Source organism: Branchiostoma lanceolatum, chromosome 3 (assembly GCF_035083965.1).
Source record: "Branchiostoma lanceolatum isolate klBraLanc5 chromosome 3, klBraLanc5.hap2, whole genome shotgun sequence".
NCBI lineage: Eukaryota > Metazoa > Chordata > Leptocardii > Amphioxiformes > Branchiostomatidae > Branchiostoma > Branchiostoma lanceolatum.
Window position 1 is genome coordinate 34,348,577 of NC_089724.1, and position 18,759 is coordinate 34,367,335.

Sequence of the window (18,759 nt, forward strand, 5' to 3'; positions counted from 1 at the left end):
TGGTATGAGATAGACCCCCCCCCTCACCATTAGGGACCCCCTCCTTCAATTCACATCTAGAATACAAAAAATCCAGTCCTCTGTACACAGAGCCTAGCTGCAGCTCAATTTTAATTGTGTACAGAACTACCAGTTTTTAGAAGAAATATCCCCAAATCATGTATCATACCATAATATATAACATTTTAAAATCAATATTAAGTAAATGTCTTGAACACAGCCTAGAACTAGCCCATTCCAAGTTTCAGGTCATCTGCCCTTCATAATTATGGTTATATAGGATCCAGAAATGTATAGTACAATTTCTAAAAACAGGCCTTCTAGTATTGCTGATATTCTGTAGTGTCCGTATACCTTAGAGTTCATTAGTTATTATTGGCTTACATCACAGCTCCTTAGCAGCACAGTTACTTGTAACAAGGTTTTCCTAGAACTTTTGGATAAACTTTTGAAACAAACAGAACATATTAATAGGATGCACTTCATTAATTGATTCATAAATAGAATAACAGTCATGTTTTGTTACATTTTTCAACTTGCCATTTCATTGGCCAAACTTTCAAGATAAGTACAGTACATATTGTTTAGGACACTAAGTGAACCCAAAATAGTTCTTAAAATCAAGGAAGCACAATAGGGCAATACATTGTTTATAGTTATGTTGCAAGTTGATGATTCAATCTTTGAAGAATGCAAGAAATGTTATTGAACGTACTTGGGCTGTAGTGTCCGTATACTGCCAAAATTTGAAGTGAACATGCAAGTTTAAAAGTGCATAACTCGAGAACCGCTTGTCATTATCCAAAAATTTAAAAAGTTCCTTGTTTGGGACGACTTGTAGTACAATATTCTGTACTGACAGTGGAAAATATGAAACTTGAAATTTGGGCCCAAGTGCACCACCCTGGCACACCCTGATCTTGGAATAGCCGATAGTATGTTGAATAAACATTGTAGAATGACATACCAGTATTCAGGAAGGAATGTTTCAACATCATTGCACCATACAAGCATGTTTGAAACTGAACTTTCAAAGCCAGTTGGCAGTTGGGGCATTGTGGCCACACATGGCTTATCAGCCAACTGCCCAGTGGGGTGCCTGATTACAGTTCACCACAATTTCTGCCAAACGTCCTTATCAGAGTTCTAGCAGTTTTGAACGGGGAAAATCCGCTTTATCAGTTCCCTACAAACTTGGCTAACATATTTTATCCTCATTCAAAAAGATATGAGTGTTTTTGAGGAAGATGATCTTCATAACATCAGCTGTTATCTAGATCCACTGAAGTGTCGCTAAGTAATTAGCCTACCCAGGGGTGCTGTCAGTGTGCAGGAAGTAGTTGTTTACAAACATTAGGCTTCATGTTGAGGTGGTGTCAAAGACTTTTGCAGCTTGTTTTTGTACAGTTAAAAACACCATAGATGCCAGAAATAGACGAATAAATGATGGTAATATGCTGAAAAGTGGTTGTCCATGTCATTTGTATTAGGATTTGTTCACAAGTATATTTTCAACTTTTGCGCCAAAATGTTACATAGTGCAGCTTTAACAAAATCTGGCAAACATTCCCACGGTGGTATGCACACATGGACACTGTCTTTGAAAACGATTTGCAGGAGCTTACAGACCTAGACGTCCCTATGTCTGTGCTGAGTTTGTCAATTTGTTCAACTACGCTCTGGGAAGCAGATGACTCCCATAAGACGAGCTGCCCGCTCACAGACCGATTTGCGCACCGTCATTTAAGCTTTCCCCGTCTGAGCCCGCTTCCAGTGTGCATTAGAACTACATCTGTGCGTCTTTATGAACTTCCATGGATGAGGTCCTATAAACAGATTGTCTAGCATCGAGGCTCGTTAAAACATATTAAGCTCTGTGTTAGTGTTCTGATTGTGGGAATTCATCATTCAAATCCCAGGTTTGAATTGTGTCTGGGTATATCGGTCTTTTAGTTTTTTTAGCTCTGCTATAGAGGGATTTGGTAGAACGCTGCCCACAAAGTTACGGAGTTGTTAAAACTTCAAACGCATCGTGTACGCGTATATAAGGATGATATCCTGTCTATAGCTAGTTTCCAAATATTATGTCAGAAAAGTAGCCTCCGATGCAGACTCCTCCCGGCTGTTTTCTTTTTCAAGTTATTGTTTATATACTATTACATTTTTTTTCTTATTGCCGGCCAACAACAAGAAAAAAATGTAGTAGTAAAACTGAAAACAGCCGGAAGGAGTCTGCAACGGAGGCTATCACAAACCGTCCAAGCTATCTATATCGTAACGTTACTGTATCACTTTTATGACTCCACATTTGTGTTCGTGACGGTCTCTTTTCTCAGAGGATCCCAAACAGAAATAAATCATCGACCCAGTTGAAGTTTGACCAGTAGTTAGTGACGACATAATGTTTCATTTGGCTGTAATCTATCTGGAGGGTACTCGGAATATTGTTCCTGCATAATTTAACTACTTCCTAGTTCAACTTTATTGTCAAGTTGCTAATACAATGTTTATCACTCAGAAAAATATAATCTTCAGAACCAAAACACTTCCAGCTACTGAGTTCCCCTATAAGGGTTGGCGATTCAGTAAAACGCAACATGCATAAAATAGCGTTTGCCCATTCATGTAACGTTGGATAACATAAATTCGGGATTTTTCCGATAATGGTTGACTGAAATCAATCTAGCAGAACAATAAACCATCCTTTTTTTCTATTATTCTGTCAGTATCATGTACTATCTTTGCACTAATCATATATATGGTAGATTTTGTCTCTAGTCGTGCTGACACCATAATATTTCAACTTGAAACCACCGTCCGCCGCACGCACAATGACGGTGCTGTCGGACAGGGGGGCACATTAATTCGGGAGAAAAGATTCGTCTTGAATATCTTACCGCTAATCACATTTTATACAGCAGCTATTCGTTCCATCCTTGGCTTGAGGAGAGTGCTATGGATATAGACGTGTCCAAGTAAAAAAAATACACGAAAAAACGGCCGTACCGCACGCATCAGGCCTTCGGGAACAACCCCTGTGTTGAGTCGGTAGAACGTCACTCAAAGTTCACCCCCACCGTCATGGAAATTTGTACATTATTCATCGGGGCGTTAGCTGGATGCCGTAGAAATGGTAATACTACTATGTCCATGTGTTTCTGCTTGTGCTAAGAGCAAACTTTGAGGAAAATATCGCCATCAGTCCACTATCACACACAACATTTAGACAAAAAAGTGTTCCTCGCAAACGTTTGTCGTCTGCCGAATAGCAGGATTCTGGGTAACGAATATGGCGGCGGGAAAATTCACCGTAGTGCCGTAGCCATTGGTTGCAGCAACAAAGAGGCGTTTTGATGATTAATCACACTTAGAGTCCAGTTGTAGGTTAGCAAAAGAGATTCTAATAAGTTGCATTGTAAATAATTGTGTTTAGCAGGAAGCGGATGTGACATTTGTCTTATAAACCAGCGAACAACTATGTACATATAATTCTCCCACGAAGCCCTCAGACTGTGACAATAAGGGACGGAGAGTTTTTGACGTAGCCAACTTCTAATGCATGGTTATCGAAGCTTTTCAGACAGTGTTCTGAATACGTTAGTCTGTCAAGTTTGCATTTCTAGCGGTATTACTGATGTTGCATCTAGCACATATCCCTAAACACCCCGTTTTCGAAAAATCCCGAATTTAAGTACCCCGCGAATTTATGTTACCCAACGTTAAGGGAACATCATAAAACATGATTAATTCTGAGGTTCCATTAGAGCTACGGCTTCTCAGCTATAGTACAGAGTGAGTGTGTAAGAGTGTGATAAAAGCTATAATCAGGCCGATCCCATAGCCCTGCCACCACCGTTAAAAAGTAGAAATGCAAAAATGCAAAAATTTCTTTCATTGGTCGAACCGATAATTGTCATGCTATCATTGGTTGAACTGCTAATTGTGATAGACAGTCAGAATCGGTCTACTGAGGACACCGTTTTAAACGAAACACTGTTTTTTAATGGCTACGAATGAACTCAAATGTATTCCCTGTGCAGTCCTGATGTTAAACTTACGCTACGTACGGCCCTGAAGACATGACCTGAATGATTTGTTTCTGATTGTCCATTTTCAAGAGATTCGAGACATCTTGTCTCTATATAATTAGTGTCGGTACCTTCAATACTGATTGGGTCATGTCTGTATCGCTCTTTATCCTAATTTGAAAATCCATCAGTGACAAGGCGAGCAGAGGTCGCACAGATACTGTAACATGAAAGATGCCTACGTGTCACACCCTCAACAGAGGCTTTCAAGCTGAAAATAGGAACATTTGAGGATTACCTGTTATCGCTCTACGATAAGCGCCTTATACAGATTACCTCACACTAATCGCAACTATGCGGCAGAGGTTTCTATTATTCAGTTATTTATTCGACGTCACAGATTAAAAGCTGTATAAAGCCGGCAACAGAAACCTGGTTTCTCTACAAGGCCGGCTCCTCGGCAAATATACCAAGGGTACATTCGGCCCACTTTAGAATACGCCGCACCAGTCTGGAGCCCTAGTATCACTGCACAACAATCCATGAAGGTCGAGAGAATACAAAAACGAGCCCTGAGAATTATCCTCGGCCCCCAATATATATCTTATAACGAAGCCCTAACACTTTTATGTCTCCCCTCCTTGGAAAACAGGAGGAAAAACCTTAGCCTTCGGTTTGCCAAATCCTTACTTCGAAATCCTACCTTCAGGAGTTGGTTACCCCCAACCCAATCGGACATCCACGCTAGAAATCTAAAAGGCGCCCACCAACTTTGTATCCCTTTGGCAAAAACAAATCGCTATAAAAACAGTCCCATTCCATACTTTACTCATCTATTGAATACATACACCTGATAAAATCTCCCGACGTTTATTCATTTAGTTTACAGTTTGATGTTAGACATTGTTTCATCTTTTATCATTTGTTGTCAAGAATTTCTGTATTTGTTTTCTTATTCCTCGTACAATACGTTATCCTTTTCTTGTTTCTAGATTTTGAATAGCACTAGTTGTTTGAATTTAAGTTAGATTTGTTAAATGTAATACGCCTAATGTACGCAATTCAGCATCCTTTTCTGAGGACGCTGCCATGTACTTCAGCGATGTATGAATGATCGAATCAATAAACTTACTATATATACAATGAAACAAACAATAAATGTAGGAAAAACTTACCATCTAAATAATGCTACTGACAAATACAAAAGGTTATCATTAGAAAACAATAATGGAAGTAAATACAGCTATGATAAAACTACGATGCTGAAAAACCAGGTATGAAATTAATTTGCGAGGCACTGGTTATATCTACAGATAGAGGACCATGGCAGGTATATATGTTGTCAGTTGAATATATGGAGTTTACCCGGCATTTATGATAAATGAACAACTAATAATTTCTTGATAGATAGAATGCTGAAGTTTGAGTGCATGTGTTGACGTATTGTTACAGGTTAAGTATTCCAGATACGTTTAATTCGACTGAAGTATAAAAAAGGAAATGTTTCAGTTTTACATGAACGAACAGCAAGTTGAAATTGGTCGGTGGAGCGAAGATATCTACTTGGTGAATAAACTTTAACGAAACGAAATATATCAATGAAATAAAAACGAGAAAGCATTTAATTAAAAAGAAATAAGATATCAAAAAGCTCCCGCCTATGACACAGTGACAGAAGATTAGCGATGGCAAGTCTATCCCTGTATGACAGTTCATTGCTGTAACATAAGTATTTGGTGGCTCTCCGTTGTACTCTCTCGAGGCCTCGACCTTACGCATGAAAAATCTCGTGTGCGGGGACCACACATGGGAGCAATAATCCAAGTGTGGAATTACTAATGAACGTTATAAGTTGAGTTTGACTCGTGATTTCTGGCACTTCTAGCGGTAGTTGCGATTGCAGCTAAATGGTCACCTTTTATTTTAACGTTCGAGTGTAGATTTGACGCTCTGTGTACCAGTTTCACAGCATCTTAGAATAACAACTTCACCTTTCAACCGGAGAATTTGGTTTATCCTTCATGACTGCCACTTTCCGTATCAGCTTAAAGGAAAAGCTAGTACTACAAAATCACCCCATACATTCAGATGACGTGAGCAACCAGCCTTCAGTCTGCTACTGATAGTTATTGTGTTCACATCGGCGGAGGCTAGGCCAAGGCAAGTTACTTTTCAAGACACTTTGAAATGTACAGATACCAGATAATGAATTGAAGTATATACGGTTGTTTAGCTTCACCTAACGCAGAATATAGAGTAATGACAACTCTGGCTTGCCATGCTCTGGCTGGTAATGTCGGTATGACTTCGCGGACTCGGTCGTTCATTCGGTGGTAATAGGAACCATCATTGAGTTATGATACCGTATAGACCTCAGACCTCAAGTGCCACAAGTGGTGAATAATAAACCTCAAGTTGTCAATTATTACAACAAGAGTTCGGAGCTCCATGAAATGTGTATTAAATTTTGCCCATATTTGCATAGTTTATGTTCAACTAGGTTCACTGTCACAAAACTTCCAAATGCCACAAGTATGAAATTCCAGTTATCTACCAACATGGAATTACGGTGTTTTCGCATAAATTATGCAAATTAGGTCTTCATTTGCATAAGTTTTATCTATCAATGTCCCTTCATTCCTCAGTTACATATGTTGCATTTTTGAACTGTCGTACCATTGAACGGAGTGGGTTGATACATGCAACATGATTATGCAAAATTAGATTCTGATTTGCATTATCAACATTTCATTATATCAAGTAACACTTAAGCTATCCTCATAATAGAAACAAGTATACAGGTTTGGTTGTATATCCCTTTGTGGTTTGACCACTATCTGTTGGGTCCCTTGGGAATACATGCCCTAGCTTCAAAACTAACAGGTGTGAGCTGCCACCACGTGCCTAGAATGGAAATATAGATTTTCCTCAATACATAATGCCTACGTGGACTACATTTGTGTCTAATCCAGCCAGCGCTTGTTCTTCCTGAGAAAACTCAAATACTTTCACGTCGCCTTTGAAGACACCGTCTACATCCCCTCCGTGGGCCCGATTATCGAATATTAGTATGCTGCACCAGTATGGCATCACCGTCTGGCTACGTCCCAGTCTAACAAAATCGAGATAATCCAGCGCGGAGCAGCGCGAATCATTCAGGGATCAAACTACACCAGCTATGGCGAAGCCTGCTCACAGCTCGGCCTATCCTCTCTCCACCTGCGGCGTGAGAACCTGACTTTGAAGTTTGCTAACTCTCTTTTAACATTGAAGTTTGCTAACTCTCTTTTAACATCGAATCAATACCGTCACCTCCTGCCGCCTAACAGACAGAGTATCAGTGGCAGACAGACTCGTTCCTCTAATAACCTGGACTTGTTGTACTGTAGAACTGAACGGTGCAGGAATAGTGCTGTCCCCTATATGACACGTATGATAAATCACTGATCGTGCAATCGACATCTGTACCTGGACAATTTTGCACTGATTGCTACTAGGCCTTGATGCCTTTTAACTTAATATATCAGACCTCTCAATCTGCAAGTTAAATTCAATTGTGGATTTTAGATTTATGTATTTCTTATTCTCAATTTTGTCTTGGTACTCAGTAATATTCAAATATTTTAATGATTATCATGTTCTTGTTGATGCCCTTTTATGAGTTGGGCTGGTCTTGTCGCGACATGTAAGTGTGATTAATCAATAAAGTATTACTACTGATTACTGTGTGCGAGTAAATTTTGGTTTCAAAATGAAATCTGTAATCTCCTAATGTATCAAAACGACAAATGTAAATTTTCAAAAGCGTTTCTCAGAAATTAACCAATGCATTTACATGTATAGTAAAGGGTCTATGCGTCATACAGGAATCCGTATCTCTTATATGGGTAGGAATTTTCTTACGAATTTTTTTTTCGAAATCAATCGCTTACAAAATGCCTGCATTGATGTCATCCTTTAAATTTACTTGCTGTGGCCTAACAAAGGTCTACGCTAGTATTTTGCTGGAAGCTACAGTAACTATTCCATCACACACAGACTATATTTCTACACATGCTGTAGTCAATGCATGCTTAATTTTTTTCCCTATCAAATGTCCCAATGAACATTCCTTCCTCCGTATCACAAAATCATAGTCTGAAGTTACAAGTGGGCATCATTTCCAGTTTTTTAATAGAAACGTGCCAAAGTGCATGGATTTCATCCATAGAATAATATCACTGTTGTCTATGTAATTGTGATGAGTAGAAAATTTTCCAAACACAAAGGAAAAGTCTTTCATCAAAATGATGATATACAGCCGAGCTTTTTAAAGACCGAAGCATTATTGACGCAACGATACATTGTAATACATTTCACTTAGTAGCAGAGTGCAGGATACTGGAAAATTCAACTCGGTATCTGAGATTTGATCACGCACTCCCATCCTGGCTCCTCCTATCTACATCCGTTGGAAATTATATTCTGATAAACAAAATGAGCGTCGGACATATGTCCATTGAACCTAGTGATAGTTTCATTCGTAATCTTAGGCCATTTTTGATAGTTGTCATTCATGTTCATGCGCTGTGATCAGGCTTATAGGAAATGTATCTGTCGTGTGGCTAGGATTGTTGGCTTAGAATCAGAAGGTCCTGGGTTGGAACCTCTTGCAGGACCCATTGTTGTGCTCTCTTAACGGTGCACACTGCAGTTCTTCTGCGACCGGGGTCCGTGGTAGTGCGCGACAAAAAAGTGACGAACGTGTTTCGAGGGTCTGGGCTCGAGTTCACATTTCTCAAAATGTGCTTCGAACTGACGTTAGATACCAACGAGGCTGAAAAGGGTATGAATTGGTGAAAATCTAGTTTCGATCCGAGCCTTACTTCCGGAAACTCACCCGCGTTGATAGTAAAGTGGTTGGTGGGGAAGATACGTTGACCGTTTTATCACATACCTCGTTTTTTGTCCGCTCTCGAGCTCCCTGGGATATATGATATTCACAGAAGCAGTACCATAACGGCGGCCATCGACAACATCAGCAACATCAAAGACTCCACAACTAAGACTGTTATTCTCCACGTCGGATCCAACGACCTAGATAACAGCAAAACACACCCTGACTCAGTTCAAAGGACGCTCCATAACACCAGCAAGCTACTCAAAACAACAAAGAAGTCCTTCCCGAATGCGAGGGTAGCTGTGTCCCAGGTACTACAAAGAGGGTCGAACCACAATTCCACATTGAACACAAACATCAAAGCATACAATCAGGAGGTACTCAAACTATCAAAGAAATCAGACTTCATATACATCAAACACAGGAAGCTGACCCAAGACAGGCGGCTTTATCTACAGGACCAAATCCATCTAGACCCCAGGAGTGGGACAAAACTCCTAGTAGCAGATGTAAAGCGAACTCTTGCATCACCGTCTATTCCACCAGCGAGCCCGGCACAGCCCCCCATGACGCGCCCACAACATGGACACCGTCCCTCCGGCCAGCATACTAACCCGGGATCTCTACCCACCGCCACCAATCGTGACAACGTCATCCCGTCACGAGGCGGTTTCAGAGGACAACCATTCAAGAACAGCGCCAACGCCGTGCCACTTGGACCAAGGATCACTCCTAGTCAACCATCTAAGAGTAGCTCGACAACAGGAGGCCAACAGGTTGGGGGAACTCAACACGTTACAACAACTTCGATCACCACGCTGCAGCTACCGGTACGACTCAGCAAACAGGCCGCTCTACCATGGAAGGAGATCGGTAAACGCATCCGCAGAGCATGGGACATTCTTATATCCTGATCTCTGGTTCCTTGAATGAACTTTGATTTGATCCGGTGAAAACATTTAACGCGACCGAGGTAAAGTCATTCCCTTTCTTCGGTTATACATTTTGCTATTCACATATATTCTGTCCAGTTTTTCATACTAGACGATGAATTATGTTCGTTTTTCTTTCTCCGTTTTCTCTATTGTGTGACTATATGCCATAATAACCGACTCCGTGTAGCTATTATATACCCTCATTCAAATTCAGAGGATGCCAAAAAAGTCTGCCCTAGTTTTTTCTTCTTGGAACATCCAAGGCAGCTGTTGTAAGAAATTTAACGATGAAGAATTTATTTCCTATGTAGTAAATAGTGACGTTATTTGTGTCCAAGAGACCTGGTTGGACAGTCATGTAGAATTAGATATACCAGGTTATAGTGTTTTCTCTAGCAGTAGAATTAGAAGTAAAAGGGCAAAACGAAATTCGGGGGGTGTTGCAGTTTTTTTCAAAAGTTTGTACAGGAAAGGGATTTCTAAATTAGCCAGTAGTACGGTAGACAGTGTATGGTGCAAGTTTGATAAGCATTTTTTTGGTCTCGAAAATGACTTATATTTATGCAATGCCTATATCCCCCCCGAATCTTCTTTTAAATCGACTCATGAATCTCCCTTTGAAATTCTCTCTAATGACATATGCAAATACTCTAATCTAGGTGACATCGCTGTGTTAGGCGATTTAAATGCAAGAACTGGCTTGCTAATAGAAAATTATTTTGACACTTTTGCGCTTGACAATCCTACATCGGACGGTATCAGTTTCACCAAAAGTAGACATAACAGAGATATCAAAGTTAATAACTATGGCAAAACATTGATAGATTTATGTTCAGCAGCGGATTTGACTATTCTAAATGGCAGATTCGCGGGGGACCTAAAAGGCGACTTTACCTGTTATCACTATAATGGATCTAGCGTTGTCGATTATTGTATTGTAAGCAAGTCTCTATTGTCCGATGTACAATATGTAAGTATTAGTCCAATCACCCAATTTACCGACCATTGCCATGTTTCCTTCTCACTGTCAACAAAGTATTCCCCTCATGTTCCAAAAACTACCAACCAGATTAAACCCAAGCCAACAGCATTCATTTGGAACGATGAATCAAAATTAACATATCAAAGTACTCTAGATAATCAATATACAATTTCAGAATTTCAAAAATTTTGCCAAACATCTTTCTGTTCGACAGAAAAAGCTGTCACAAACTTCACAGATTTATTGTTAGACGTAGCTAAAAAGTCACTTAAAGCAAAGCCCATTAGACAAACAAAGAAACCCACAAAAAGCGGTAAGAAAAACAAAGCTTGGTTTGATCAGTGCTGCTGGTCTTCACGCCAACGTTTGAAAAGACTATCGCTGGCATTGAAGAAAGAACCGTGGCTAAAAGACACTAGAAACAAATATTTCACAGCTTTGCGTGACTACAAAAAACTCATCAAACAGCGTAAACGGAAGTACAATTCCGACCTTCTGTTAAAATTGGAACATTTTAACAAAAACAATCCAAAGGAGTTTTGGTCACTTTTAAAGTATTTGGACAAAGAAGTAAATGGAAAACACAAGTCAAATACTTGCGATCCCAATATTACGTCAGAAGAATGGATACAACATTTTACAAGTTTAAATAATCTGATTAATGACAATAGTTTTGACACTATTTTCGAAAAAACGGTCACTGAATACCTTAATCAATTAGATAGTCAAACCCCAAGCCCCTTAGATTTCCCATTTACTGCAGGGGAAGTCTTGAATGGTTTAAGTTTATTGAAAACGGCAAAAGCTTCCGGTATTGACTCAATTTCAAATGAAATGTTGAAGTATGGGGCAAAAACCTTATGTCAGCCATTAGTGACTCTGTTCAATACTATACTCAACAAAGGCAACTTTCCTTCTAACTGGAACACAAGTATTCTTACGCCAATATTCAAATCAGGCGATAAATCTAATGTAGACAATTACAGAGGAGTAGCAATTTCTAGTTGTCTATCCAAATTATTTACGCTCATCCTAAACAACAGGTTACAAAACTTTGCAGAAAGTAACAACCTATTAGATGACTCTCAATTTGGGTTCCGGAAAAGATGTAGAACTTCAGATAATATATATATCCTAAAATCTTTAATAGACAAATACACAAGTAAAAAAGGTGGGAAACTATTTGTATGCTTTGTTGACATGAGGAAGGCATTTGACAGTGTTTGGCGGGATGGGCTGTTCTATAAGTTGTATCAATGTGGTATTGGAGGAAATTTCTTTAATATTATAAAATCCATGTATAGGGACGTGAATTATGCCGTTAGATTAGACAATGGACTATCAAACTCCTTTCCTTCCGTATGCGGAGTAAGACAAGGATGTAATTTAAGCCCTTTACTATTCAATTTATTCATAAATGACATATCTAAGTGCTTTGATCCCACGAAATGTGATCCTGCAGTCCTAACTTCAAAATCCCTAAATTGTTTATCCTGGGCAGACGATCTCGCTCTGATATCATCGTCAAAACAAGGGCTACAGCATTGTATTGATTGCCTAGAAAAGTATTGTAAGAAATGGAAACTATCTGTCAATGTTTCAAAAACCAAGGTTGTTGTTTTCGGCAAAGGTTCTAAGAAGAAATACAAATTTCATATTTATGATAAAGAAATAGAAATCACTGACAGCTATACCTACCTCGGTATTCCGTTTACATCATCGGGTAAGTTCAAAACTGCCAGGAAATATTTAAAAACCAGAGCAATGAGAGCACTTTTTAAACTCAAGGCTCTTCTACTCTCTAACAATGACATTTCAATCAATCTTGGGAAAAACCTATTTGATAAATTCGTCAAGCCCATCTTTATGTACGGCTCAGAGATCACATGCTTTGACCGTTCTTCCAAAACTATGAAAATTATTGCATCACATACCGGTAACATCCGTGAATCTTCTCAAAAGGTTCTGTCAACTTTACTAAAAATACTTGATATTCAAAATAACTTTCCTGCCACCATTCGAAAAACCATCTCTTCTGAATCTAATAGTACCTATGTTGTATGTTTCGAAAGAAATACAGATAAAGAAATACTAATGCGTCATGCCAATAGCCAAACTCTACGAGAGAACGGCTTCCAAATCATAAACCTACACGCAAATCAACATATTCCAGAATTTGACATCATCGATATACGTTTCCAGAAATTCCTGTTAGGTATACATGCCAAAGCCTCAAACGATGGTGTCAGAGGAGAAATGGGAACTTTCCCAACGATGATGGACGCAGAAATGCAACTTGTAAAATACTGGCACCGCTTAGTTCATTTACCCGAAGATACCTTACTTCGGGAGGCATACAATGCTGTTCTTTTAGGAGAACATGATTGGGTTGTCCACGTGAAAAATATCCTCAACTTCCACGGTTTTGGACATATATGGCTGAACCCGAAGTCATACCATATAGATATAATCAACACTCAGCTACGACAACGTCTACAAGATGTTTATATACAAAATTGGCATTGCGCTATTCGAAACAATTCCAAACTTTCCTTTCTTTCTACCTTAAACAAGATTTATAAGCAAGAAAACTACCTTTCAAACATTAAGAGCCTCGACGTACGTAGAGCAATCACAAAACTCAGAATTGGCTGCCATAAATTAAGTATAGAAACGGGGAGATTTCAAAAACTCCCTATAGACCAGAGGGTTTGTCCATTTTGTCCAGAGGTAGTTGAAGACGAATATCACTTTTTGATTGTATGTCCCAAATATTTTGATTTACGTAATTCTCTATACTCAATGCTATCGTTGGACTTACCAGGATTTATCTCAATGGACTTAAATAGCAAATTTAAGTACATAATGACATGTGACAACCCATGCATGGTATACATTGGGAAATTTATCAAAGAATGTCTAGACGTAAGAAACTCCTCCAATAATTGTAAAATCCCATTGTCATCCCATACTACTACACCATATTGTATAAGATAGACTAGTACACCATATTGTATAAGATAGACGGATTAGCCTAGTAGAATGTTATCTATGTACCAGTGAATGCCATACTCTGTACCCTGTACAATTGTTGAGCAATAAAGTTATTATGATAAAACGGTCACAATCTTCCCCATCAACCTCTGCTTGGAGAGTGACCGCAAGGTCAAGTAATCCGTGAAGATAAGACTCAAATCATAGGTTTTCTCCATACTTTTGGATCCAGATTTTTCGGTTATCGATATAGCAATGTGTAATCTTTTATATTTCCTGAAGTCCCAACTTCGTAGCGTTTTACGGTTGCGCAGTTTTGGTCGTCCGCAAAGACTTCCTGGTATCAGTGCGCGATAACGGTAACCCGGTCTTGTCGCCTGATTACGCGAATCATGCGTTCTATTTGTGTTTTGCATCGTTTCGCGCCATCGGGGATTGCGGAAAACGTATCCTTACAATTTTTTTTCATTTTTCATTATTGCAAAGACAGAATGATGACATTTATTGTCGTGTCAGTCATTATCCTGGGAAAATCTGTCTTTTACGTGCAGCGGCCTTGGTAGAATGCAAAAAAAATAGCAGTTTTCCACAGAAAATGTCAACCGAGCTTGTCGGTCACTGGCAAGGCACCCCTTTCCACCGGAAACATTGAATTGCCCAGAAAACGATGTTTGGAGTAGCGCTGAGCGTCTTTCTGAGAACGTGTCAGATCGGCCCCGAATCGTAAAAAAAACTCCTTAGGGGCCTTCGCCTTTGACGTATTACCCACAATGCATTTCGCTGTACATGCGCAGTTGGAACCATGAAGCTCCTCATTGCGCAATGCCGTGTGTATGAAGATGCGTTACTCACACATGGTCTCGCCCAGGTACCAGGGGTAGACTATCCAGGTGTCCAGCAGGCCTACGGGCACGCACACCAGCAGGAACAGCAGGTCAGCCACGCTCAGGTTCACCAGGAAGTAGTTGGTGGTTGTGCGCATGTCCAGACACCTCCACACCACCACACACACCAGGATGTTTCCAGCCACGCCCGCCGCAAAGATGACGCAATACAGGGCCGTCACGGCTATCCGGGCCGTCTCAGTCATGTCGGTGTATACAGGGTCTATCCACTGAGGATCCGACTCATTCAAACTCTGACTACAATTACAGTCTGTCGTGTCGTTTACGCACGAATAATTCATCTTTTTTAAAGTAATGATGTAAATGTTCAATAATCAAAATAGTCTCTGCTACAACATAAATGGCTGTTTAGTGTCAAGATAGTCCTCTCGCACCACTAGTACTAGTCTCCAACCAAAAGTCTACGAAAAGTCAATATTACTTCGTTTTGTCTGATTTAACCTCACGTACCCGTTCCACACGAGTACACACGTTCAGATTCAAATGGCCACGACATTTCCTGCAAGCCCCCACGCCCTTCCACTGAACTTAACACCCTTCTATACTTCCTTTCTTAAAGTCATTGTCGTCAGTGTAACTATTCACAACTGGTGTCCATATACGTCCTTCAGAATTCAAGTTTTGTCAGAGACGGAGATCAGGTCTAACTAACGCCGAGTGTCTGTCTGTTGGTCACGTGGCCATGTTAAAGTCCGATCCAACTTGTCAATATACCTGTAAATAAATAGATAAATAGATATTTTGAAAATCCGGTCACAAGTCTACACGTGGCCGTTTATAACTTAACCTACGGCCGGTCACAACTCTACTCCAGAGTCGGACTTGGGCTGAGTGTGCTCCAAGTGTGCTTGGAAAATGTCTGTGTAAACTGGGCCTAAACCGGGCCTCAAAGGCTCCATGTATAAAGAGGAGCCACACCTGCACACTGATCGAAAAGACTACGAGCCCATCCCCGTGTGAGTGGTTCAAACCTTACAGTCTGTACTTACTATACAAAATCGGTGTGTTTTATGGCGGTTTATCGGTTATGCGAAATAACCATATACATGTAAGTACTAACGTTACATGACCAGTTATCGTGCACAACCAGTTATCGTCCAGTTTGGGTCATGTCCACATGTCGCGGTGTATTATGCAGAAGCATGTTCTCATGAGCAATAAATAACGTCATAACTATGATCCTTAGCCATAACTCTTCTTTATACTCAATACAATGAAATAGGTTTACGTCCAGCAACATAACAAAATAAACTCCTGAATCAGTAACAACAAGTTTCATGGAAGCGTGATGCATGACGTATTTCATATGTAATCCGACACCGCGTACTTCATCGTGTTTTTTCAAACTTACACGATAGCTAGCAACTGTTAAAAGTAGCCGACGTTAAGCCTTTTTTTGATGTTCAAACTATCCATGGTGATTCGAGGTTGAAAACTCTTACAAGTTTTAGGAAGGTTTGATACAACCTAGCGACCTCCGCACTGGTGGTACATTTTTGCACAGCAAAACATTATGGCCATGCGTTATCAAGTGCCGCCCATGTCGGTGAAATTCACTACACAACATTGTCTTCTTCAATCGCGTCAAGCAAGCGGCAGGACAATATAGTGGTTTTACTATCATTTGTCTGTAGACTACTTTGGACAGTTACTGTGCATTTTTTTCTGGTCTACGTATACGTTCTTCAAGTATAGCGCTAGAAGGAGAAAGACTGAAGTGGACGATAATGGGTAACCCTAGCACAATTGTTCATCATAGACCTCAGTGTAATCCATGCTTGCACGGCGTTAAACAGAACAGAGAAAACTTACAGACCATGCATTTTCTTTTTAGAAGAGCTGATATTTCTTCCCATGGGTTAAACATTTGGCTCTGTCCGCGCGGTTTGAAGATTCGTTTTTGATAAATTGGATGGTAGTTGGTAATGTTACGTTAGTCTAACCTACAGCGCTGTTCGCATTTGTTACGTCCGTGAAGCAAGTACAGAATAAAGAAAGAAATGAACAGCTGAATTTTGGGAATTTTAACTTAGGCACACGTGCGTTTTCCAAACGCATAACACCAACTTTCACTCATCAGCAATAAGTTCTAAAGATATAACACACCCCGGTCTGTGCGATACAAATCATGCGTTGAGTGCTGTATGACAGAATCTTACAGTAAGGCACATGGCTATCTCATCTCTTCCACAGTTGAACATTGCATTATATTTAGGCGCATAGAAGCGCTAATAACTGTGCGAAACAACATGAAGGAATACGGCGAGCAGCTGAATCAACGATGGAGCTCTCACAGAAATATTCTAACCTGTTAAAGGTGTGTTTGAGTACAAATACGCTTCGGGAGGTTCCCATTTTTGTTTCTTTGCATTTGTTTGTTTATATAATGCATATCCTGTGAACCGCCTCATGGCACAACGCATCAGGTTTGTACTGATGAGTACGAGCTGCATATGTCCGGACAGATTCATTTGATCCACTCACACCGGGAAGAGCCCCTACTCCTTTCGATAAGTGTGGTTCTTTTTAAACGTGCTTTGGGTGTGGCTCTCATCAAAACGGGAACCTCCATTTAACGTCTCATACGTGGGTCGTCCCCAACGGAAGCTAAGTACTCATTTAGACCTAAGTCGAGTGAAGAAATTGGTGTTTATTACAAAAGCAAAGGGCGCAACATCGGGGCCTGTCAGGGATTCGAACTCAGCGCCAATATCAAACCTTGATAGAATTCTATTTCTCATACAGGTACCCGACATATCTCGTAGGGTAAGTCTTACTCTATGACTCCGGATTCAACATTACGCTCTGATCTATTGAAGAAAACAGCTCACTACAATTGGGGAAAACTGTCATGCCGTAAACAGCTGTTCGGCACTCCTTGGAAGCTTGAGCTGAATAAAGTGGCGTCGCGTGGCGTAATGGCAGGGTGTTTGGCCCAGAACCCAAACGTCCTGAAGTGAATCCCTTCACTCAGGTGACAAATGGCTTCGGTTAGGGACGTACCTCGGAAGGGACGTTAAATGGAGGTACTCAGGTGTTTGAGCAATGCCACACCTCGAGCACGTTAAAAGAGCCCACCACACTTATCGAAAAGAGTAGCGGTCCTTCCCGAAGTGAGTGGAGCAAATGGACCTGTCCAGATATGCAGTTTTTATCGTTCCGTACAACACTTCCCAGCACCATGAATGGCTGTTGACGTTAAATGTCTGGACAACAGATCCGTGCACTCTGTATGTGCTAAACATGATAACCTACACTGTCTTTCTTTGGGAGAGGGAAACAAAACTATTGCAGCCCACCTCAATTTTACGCCGGCTCTTTTTTGCAACACCCTCTGATTTCTTTTTATACATTGGCCTGTTATTTCACGGGGGTATGTCACTGGGCTGTGACACGTTGGTGACCTCGCGGAGACCTAAGTTGGTTATGTGTTACATTAATTTCATAATGGGGATATCATGCAAAATGTACAAGTATGACTAAAAAGACAACACAACACACATCGTAAAAAGATTCACTTTTTATCGATGAAATTCGAGGACCGCTCTGTCAAATCCCTCGGTCGCAGGGAGGTCGCCAACATGCCGAAGTCCAGTGAAATGTGTTGGGAAGACTTACCTTGGGAACGGCGGTGATAGACACAGCGCAGGCAGCAAGCAGCGCCTTCTTGACGCCGCCACTCTCCCTCCACGGCGACGCAAGACTGAGTCCCTTCTTACTCGGTGTGCTGTACTGGTGGGCGGTGCGTGGGACGTGCGTACGTGACTACAATATTAATGGTGCGCAATTTATCATTCTATGTTTTATCGATGCCATAAGCATAATTCTTACAATGCAAAAGTAGGTAAGTACATGAAATATTGCTTTGTTATTAAAAAAGATCTTGAAACCCTATCTGATTGTAACACGATATTAAAGTTTATTCCTAATTACGCCCCCCCCTCCTCCGCCCCCACCCTACTCGGATGGTGCCCTCGCTGAGACGGACCGATTTGACGGAGCACACTGCGAGTTGCATGGAGAGAAAACGAATTCT

General features: G+C 40.5%; 1 protein-coding gene across 1 annotated transcript in view; it reads right to left on the bottom strand.

Moving 5' to 3' along the window:
- Positions 1-18,436, bottom strand: part of LOC136429589 (uncharacterized) — a 32,671-nt gene extending 14,235 nt beyond the window's left edge. Inside the window, exons 1-2 of the mRNA XM_066419424.1 lie at positions 18,342-18,436; positions 14,671-15,437 (exon numbers count right to left, since the gene is read on the bottom strand). Coding sequence (XP_066275521.1) covers positions 14,671-15,004 — 334 coding nt within the window. The 5' untranslated portion in view covers positions 15,005-15,437; positions 18,342-18,436. The remainder of the gene's footprint in view (positions 1-14,670; positions 15,438-18,341) is intronic.
- Positions 18,437-18,759: the final 323 nt, after the last annotated feature.